At 44.4% G+C, this 8,461-nt stretch overlaps 1 protein-coding gene across 1 annotated transcript; it reads right to left on the minus strand.

Annotated features, from left to right (window-relative positions):
* Positions 1-379: 379 nt before the first annotated feature.
* On the minus strand, positions 380-6,447 carry LOC131259227 (sodium-coupled monocarboxylate transporter 1-like). Its single transcript, XM_058260668.1, has 4 exons — positions 6,400-6,447; positions 1,955-2,352; positions 1,567-1,877; positions 380-1,503 (listed from the first exon to the last, which is right to left on the minus strand). Exons 1-4 carry the CDS (start codon positions 6,445-6,447, stop codon positions 380-382), a joined length of 1,881 nt encoding a protein of 626 aa, XP_058116651.1.
* Positions 6,448-8,461: the final 2,014 nt, after the last annotated feature.

Consider the following 8,461-nt stretch of genomic DNA (forward strand, 5'->3'; position numbering starts at 1 on the left):
ACTGCCGTACAAATGGACAAACGAATCATTCATAGCGAGAAAAGACCAAGCGTGAGTTTTGAGAAGTTTATCCACTCATGGAAAATAAAGATACCCGGGCCAAAAACAACGTGTGTATGTGATTTATAACCCCGATAATCAAATTAAAGGAAACGCTCAACGTTAAAGGTACTGCTTGCTTCTCCAGACACTACCAGATGTTTGATCATTCTTTCTGATTAAGAGAACCAAAAAAGATAAATCATGTTTTCGATAGTAACTATACTTAAATAATATTTGCATTCATTTCACTAACGCTAAACATAGGAACTATTACAACTCACTATCACATAACGGGTGCATTGGAAAATTCGTTTTGCTAGGCAACGGCAGTTTAATCTCAGCATTTTGGAACTACTTTCTTCCTGGAAGCGTTGAAATTGTCGGAACTGACCTCGAACGAACCGAAGCGCTTCCCACTAAAGGGACTGCGCGCGTACAGCCATCGCACTGCCGGATGCAGCATTTTCATATTATACGCATCTTGGCTGCTCCAGGTGGCCAGGCTGAACACGATTCCGGACAGCACGGTCAAAACGGTTCCAAACACGCCGTAGTACATGTACGTGATGGAATAGATACGTGTGAGCAGATCGCTCGTTTCGGCAGCGTTTACACTCTCCTCCATTGCGATGCTCACCAGCGACGTATTATTCGAGGCAGCTGCCGTAGCTTCCGCCAGAAGCAGATCCGCATAGCATCCCTCGATCGAAGTGTCCAACAATGCGTCACTGATACTCGACTCGATCAGCCGCCCGACGGCGATCCACAGGATCGATAGATGTGAAACCACCATACCCATTACGGCCCCTTTCCAGTTGGCGAACGGGATGAACATGGCCAGAATGAAGACACCGAGGAGCGGTCCCGAGGTGGCCGATATGATCAGCATCGAAGACTCGATCACGCCCGACAGTAGTCCCACGATGAAACCGACTCCCATGATCAGTATGGCATAAACTGTGCCGACCAGTTTGATCACGTTCAGCTGATGTGTTTCGCTTTTCCTCTTCAGGGCCGGAATCAGAGAAAGAAAGTCCTCCCAGGTGACGGTTGCCAGCGAGTTGATGTTGGAAATGTTCAGTGTCAGCGCACCGTTGAAAAGGGTGCCCACGAAGATTCCCCACACTCCGGGGACGCGCTTGAACCGATCCATCATGAAGTACGGCAGTATTTCGTCCATTTTCTCGATCACGCTCGCCCGCAGCGGATCGCAGTGATAGTAGATGGCGTAGATGGCCATCCCGACGAACCACGGCAGTGAAAACAGCAGTATCACCACTGGGATGTTTAGCATAAGCGTACGCCGGATCTGCCCGAACGTCGGCATGCTGAGGTAGCGCTGGACAAAGTTCTGCTGGCAACCCAGCAGGCTCAGCGAGTTGAACAGTTCGCCAAGCCAGGCGGAGGTAGTCGTCACGCGGAGATGGAGATCGGTAGCGAAGTTGAAAAACGCAAAACGATCTACAAAAGACAACATCCGACATTAGATGAAAATCTCTGCAAGAGCTTTATCGCAGAACTTACCATTCTCGGAGCTGATGGCAAATATTTTGTCCACACCACCCACCGTAATGCTGCAGTAGATGATGATACCGACCAGCATTGCGGTCATGCTGAGACTCTGTATGACATCTGCGGCAACGGCTGCCTTCAATCCACCGAGGGCGTTGAAGAAAATACTGATCACCGTTATGGATAGAAGCGACACCCAGTACGGCACCCCGATGATGGTGTTCAGTGCCACCGTCGGTGTGTAGATGGTCACTCCAAGGCTGAGAAGAGTCCGCACAATATAGGTACCCGAGGCGAGGCAGCGCACTAGGCGACTGTTGAACCTGTTGAGAAAAGACCAATTCCACATTAATTTCTGATTCCTTGAACCGCTAACAAGAGCATCAGAACGAGTTCTTACCGCAGCTCCAGATACTGATACACGGACGTAATGCCAAGATCGAAGTACACCGGGATGAACACAAAGCATACGATCGGGTACGCGGTGATAACCCCATACAGGGACTCCCACATCGCCGATCCTCGGTAGAAGAACTCGCTCGGGTACCCCAGCACCGAGATGACTCCCAAGGTTCCACGCGCTATCGACAGCATCATGGCCAGTGTTGAGATGTGACCGGCTCCGAACACATAGTCCTGCTTGCTCTTGCTATTCGTGCTACGTCGAAACAAACGCTTCCGGATCGGGATGAGCGCTGAGATGACCACGAACAATACGAACACCACGTAGTTCCACGCATCGTTCGTCGTATCACTAACGGTGGAATCCTCCTGCTGCTGTTCATCCTGCAGTTGGTCCTGGAAGCATAAAACCAATCTCTTGCTAGATTAAAATCATCAGTGGACCAGTAACTATAACAAATTCTAGGACCCAAGACAAAGATTTCACCACCGAATGAGTGAAAATTAGTCCCACTTTTCTCATCATCATCAGTGTAGCGATCGTTTTGAGTTCGCCTCAGATAATGCAGCTTGAAACAGCAGCAAAAAATGACTACCTCACCATCCCCATTAACTTCCTCCACTTCCCTTCCCGGACACCCCCTCTAGGGTCTGCTGGCGGGCCGCACAAACACGTACAACCGTGACTGGACATCGCGCTCCCGCGAAGATATCAGCTACTCGTGTTTTCAAAGATCTATCATGATTCTACATTCAGCATACCCAGCATGTACACGGCGTACAAGTACGGCGCGCCTCTTCGACGGGGAAGTGTGGAACGTATGACTAATACCAGCCCGGGTGGTACAAGTCAGGCCTATTTCCGCCACGTCGAACCGGGACGGCATCTGACCTTGTCATGGCGGTCGGAATGATTGAACTGTGTTCAAATTCGCTGAAAACGATTTAGAAAATATCGTTCAGCTTAGCTCAACGGGTAAACCCAACTGAACGTTTGCTTCAACTAAGAGGAAAATGTTGCCAACCAATTGGTCGGAACCTTTTTGAAAATTTCCATAAATGACACGTGAAGCGCTCGTTAGGCGTTGCTGCGGTCCGATCATTGCCGCTGACAGACTGCCGCACGACGGAACAAAAATCTAGAACAAAACGAGCCGTGGCCAATTACATTAATTATTTAAATTTTCAAATGAGAAGCACGAGCACTCGTTTCACTGATTCGAGTGCTTGGCGAGTATGCTCATATGACCACGTGAAACACAAAAAGAAAAGAAGAAAAGAATTTTCTTATCTAGTTAAAACATATTTTTTCGGATGTTCTTAATCATGTCACTTTCTCCATCTCAAATAAACCATATCTTGTACATCTTCAACTCTCCATTAGTACCATAGAGACAAGCGATTGTACTTTCACCCTTATGTAAGATAAGTTGATGAGCGGCAGATAAAAAAACAAACATGTACGTTTGTTGCAGTACACGATACGTTTATTGAACTACCATCTTCACGACGCTCCTGATTAGACGTCGCTGCTGGGGGGAAATCCAATATTGATACCCACTGTTTCGAAAAAAAGCAAATGAATTCACACACACACAACTGATCTCCCCCAGGGGGGGTTCTTGTTTTCCCGACCGTCTCTCAAGTGTCCATCAAACAAATGCCACAATGCAAAGTGCGAAGCGCAAGCAACACATGCAGTCGAGCGTGGATGCATCATCGTATGATGCACCGTATGGACAAACATGAGTGCTAGTTGGTCTGGAAAATGTAGGATAATTTCCCATTTCGTTATCACTCAATTGGATTCGTCGTCGTAAGCAAATATTTTATAACACGCGGGGGCGAAAGATGGGAGAATAGTATTTATTCTTTGTGGGCTTCAAACTTTCCTGCTGGGATGGTGACACATTTTTCCTTGCTTTTCTATTTTAGAAGTCATTTTAAATTTTTGCCAAAAGCATTTTCCACTGCAAAACGGTTCTTCAAAGGTAAACATATTTTTAATTACTCCTTTAAACAAATTCTATCTGCATTTTCAAGGTTAACTTTAAAGGCCCCTCCTGTTTGTTTAAAAATGGAAGAAATGATGCGACAACCAACTTTTAATATATTGTCTTCCAAGCAAAAACTACAGCTGTCAATTTGTTTTTGTGATGCCTTGCACAATGGTCAATGCAGAATCTACTAAACAATGGACAATTATCAGTTACTTCTACAACTTCGTTGCAAGCAGTGTGTTATCCTTGAAATCGACAAGTACACCTACTTAAACTTTCTAGGGCGAGATTAAAAGCACGGAAGGTCGTGAGACCATAGGGGAAAGTAGCATTTACCATGGCACACACGGGGTGAAATGTACGATGTGATGGCACTTTCTTGAAATTCGCCAAAAAAACCAACGGCAGAAAACACGACAGCTGAACTGCCACCGATCGTTCTTTTCTAGCGAGTCCGCTGACACACGGTGAAACGAGAAACACTTATTTGGAAAACACTTTCCCGCGACAACATCACGGAGGAAAATCGCACCGCACACACTATCGCTCACTCCAACTGCCCGCCGGTACGCGCAATGTTGACCGTGAAGAAAGTTTCCGTCCCTGCGTTTTGTAGGCAAGTCTCGCCGCTCACCCGCGCCGATGTGCGTGAACTTTAAAACTGCGGATTAGTTGCGACCCCCCCGGTGTTCTGAACGGACGCACTACACTACTACCCGTGCCGATGCAAGCAATCTTAACCGGCTTAACTGCACATGCACATAAACACACATAAACACAAGGAGGCGCGTGCGCGCGCGAAAATTAATGCGAACTTCACTAAACTGACATCATTCGCGGAGCGAGGTGGCTTCCCTCGGAATTGGTACAAGCCAAGGGGAAAGGTTGGCTCAGTGGCAGTGACGGGTGGGCAGTGGTCACCGCGTGGCCGACTATGTTCCGTGTTCTTGCGACACCACGTCTCGAGGAGAAGTGATGCGGACTCTGGCCGCGATAAAACTGAAACAATGCGAAGAATTTCTCCCGATTTTTATATCCGCCCGACGAGCCCACGACGGCGAACGTGGACTGTACCGGACATCCCCCCGCGCGCACCGACCCCAACGGGCGACAACACGCTCCTGCCCACCCGCCAGACGGATGGATACGTGTATTTCTTGTGTGTGTGTCGTGTCTTTACGCGCTGTTAACATTGACGGACCGATGTACCACGCCGGTGAAGGGGTGTTCGAGGAATCGTGCCTCTCGTTGGGGTTTACTCCAAAAGTGTCCACACCGAGTGTAGGAATCCTTTGATATACTAAGACATTTCGTCTGTGCTAACCGTTATTGTATTACTTTTAACATCAAGTTTTGGATTCATTTCAATTTCAGTTGCTTACATTTATATTTCAGGCGCGAAACATTCTTTCAAGAATGTTGTATCATGTTTTTCTAAATTTGGCCAATCCTGTTTTTCTTTTTTTCTCACATGCTTATTTCAACAACAGAACTCAAGCAATTTTTCTTCGTTCTTTGACGCATGCGATGTTATCCTACGATTTTGAATGGACGAAATCGTACTAGCGATTTTATCGTACGATAAAACCAAAACCGTTAGAATTTTTTGGATCGTCGTGTGCGTCAATGTAAGGGTTCCTGGGGTAATACGCCCCCCTTAATGAAAACTATTTCGTTTTCAATGAGATTTGCTAGTGACTGTTGATCTTATCTCATTTGGTTGAGCAATTTCTGCCATTTTGATTGAAAAGATCATGATTTTTTCAATTTTTACAAAGCTCAAGTTTTTATAATCCTTTGTCTGGTTGAAGCAAAACGCATTTGTGCAAAATTACATAAGAACATGTCGAAACCGATGATATTCTTGTTTTGCTTTTATTTCGCGTTTCTGTTAATGTAGAGCTATCTAACTCACAGGATGACCATATGTTAGTTCACTTTTGCAGGGTGACTACTTTTTTGCGACAAAAACGCATTTTTCATAAAGATATGGAAAAGGTGCGTTTTGCTCCACAGTATATTACCCCAGCCACCCCTAACTGGATTGAGTGATCCCGATATTTCGGAATTTTTCGCGAAAAAATAAATATATTCTACTGTTTTTTTTTTAAATTTTAACTTGAAAAATAATTTAAAACCGATGTGGTGAACGCTCAAATGATTCCTTCATTTAACAAAAATACCTACGTATAGCCAGCATCTTTAAGTACGCTCGGTAGCATTAAGTGGAAGGTTATTTTAGCGTATTTAAAGTCAAGTATGGCATCGTTCGGAAAATAATAAAATGTTATTAATATATTAGATTCGAATTTCTGTAAGAACTAATCTTAATAAATTTGTCATAAAAATTTGCAACATTTAGTAAATTCCTTCAGACCTACCAAGTCGCTGCACGAAAGTGTAGTAAAGTCCATAAATGATATAACATATTTAATTTACTTACACGGTATAAATCACACCACCGAAAGCCAGAACTGTTGCGACCCCACATTCTCCAACACATCCAATCTTTGACACAACCAGGCACTCCGGTAATAATGTGCTCCACTTTAACTTTAAACGTTACAAAATGGTTCAAACTGTTCCTAAGCAAACGACACTTGGCAGCTATGCGTTAATGCATGATTATGTTATCACTATTTCGCCAAGATGGTAACGTACGATACGATCAGCACCGGGACGCACTTTTTTCTGCCTTACTGGGAAGGGCTTTGTCACTCGAAGGGAGGTTAGCTACTTGTAGTACACAAACGACACACGAACGACAAACCTACAGAGAACCGTACACGTGCGATTTACTTAGTCGATGCTAGTGAGAAGATCCGACAGACCCCACCATTTATATCTTGAATGTGTTTTGCCCACCGCACGCTGATCGATTCGACGCAGAGATGGTGTCTGGTCACTTAATTTCACTTTCTTGCTAGCGCACTACCGGGTAGAAGATAGACGATCAGTTCCGGACGTTCGACCGACGACTGATCCGTTTGTGTACCTTAAACCAACCACCGGACGCGCTCTGGTCGTGGCGGTCTGTGATAACTGTACTCACACTGGACGCTATTGTCACTAATTGAACCCTACTAGGAAGCAAAATTTCATAGTGCATAGTTTGTTTTGCTCGTGCCCGCAACATCATGCGACCGTCTACATCAACTGCGTCTACTTCCCGCTTGAACCCGTACTAAAATTGCGCCATGTGACATACACTAGAGCTACAGCGTGTACTCTGCCGAGAGAACGAACAATTGCGAATTGTCGAACCGGCGCTTTCGTTTAATTATGATGTTTAACGATGATTGTTATGCATACCTTCCAGGCTCGCCGATGACACTAGTCCCTCTACCCTTCCGCCCGTTACAAAGCCCAAGTTAGCCACGATTTTGGGAAGATGTAGATTTTCACACGTGCTCGCCATAAGTTTCTCGCCCGTTTGTAGTTTGAAAAAAAAAAAACTACGGTGGAGTGAACTCTAGCTCCGAACATTTTCCCACTGTCAATAGGCATGTGCATGTAACTGTGTCAATCTACAACCACACAACTGCACGATCCTCATTAAGATAATTTTAGTAATGCACCAGTTGCGACCCAATAACTAAAGAGCAAAAAAGCAGGCTACGATAACATAGTTTTCTCTTCCATCACACGTGTTGGGGATGAAGTTTGATAACCCAAGAACACAGGAGTCAGTAAATTACAACCACACGCTATGATTTTGTCGAACAAGGGTAACGGTGAGGTGAAGGTGGGCATTAAGTTCAACGAAATATTTCAAACGGTAATAAAATTTCCATTTCTACATACTGTTACAGTGTTGTTTTACATTTTTATGATAAAAAATCGACTGTTGTTCAATTAATTAAGTCTGTTTTTTTCTAGTTATAAATTTCACAATTCGTCAACTTTACCTCCAACAATCGTCACTAATTTATCACTAGCAGCGAATCTGTTAGCCGCTCACAGGCCGTTTATCTTTCGCTAGACGGGCCCCCGCATTAATCCACTTTTTTATTGTTGAAATTGAAGAATGTTAAAGTGACTACATTGGTTTTCCCCGCGATCGGATGGACTGTGAACCCAAACACTGTTAATCGAGGAGCCCACAAAATTCGCTATCAAGGGATTATAATTCTTTCCGTTCCAAGAATTTTTAACATCAGACCAGAGTTCTGATCTAGTGTCCTATGGGGAAACAGGGGGAGGTTTTCACACAAAATTTGCATACCAAACGGATGCATCACGGTTTTTGCTTCCTATCTTCGAAAAAAAATCTCCTACTCTCGAAAATTCTGGTCCAAAACGAGTTTGTTAACCGCGTGGCAACATCAGTTTACGGATATGGCTCATTCTTCAGTTTAAAAACCAAATATGGAGACAACAAAAATAAATTACTTTAAAATTATTGACCATGAAAGTGGAAGTAGAAATAAGAGCTAAAATGCTTATAAGATTAGAAACATGGTTAAAACACGACGTGGTTCAAAATTTAAAAGAAACTGAAAAAG

The sequence above is a fragment of the Anopheles coustani genome, chromosome 3, assembly GCF_943734705.1.
Source record: "Anopheles coustani chromosome 3, idAnoCousDA_361_x.2, whole genome shotgun sequence".
In the NCBI taxonomy this organism is placed as follows: domain Eukaryota; kingdom Metazoa; phylum Arthropoda; class Insecta; order Diptera; family Culicidae; genus Anopheles; species Anopheles coustani.

Excerpts from the sequence above, each read along its gene's own strand:
- LOC131259227 (XM_058260668.1), bottom strand. The coding sequence starts at position 6,447 with ATGTGGGGTCGCAACAGTTCTGGCTTTCGGTGGTGTGATTTATACCGT. Across the intron at positions 2,353-6,399 it reads GGTGGTGTGATTTATACCGT|GACCAACTGCAGGATGAACA; the intron begins GTAAGTAAATTA and ends TTATGCTTCCAG. Across the intron at positions 1,504-1,566 it reads TGCCATCAGCTCCGAGAATG|ATCGTTTTGCGTTTTTCAAC; the intron begins GTAAGTTCTGCG and ends TGTCTTTTGTAG.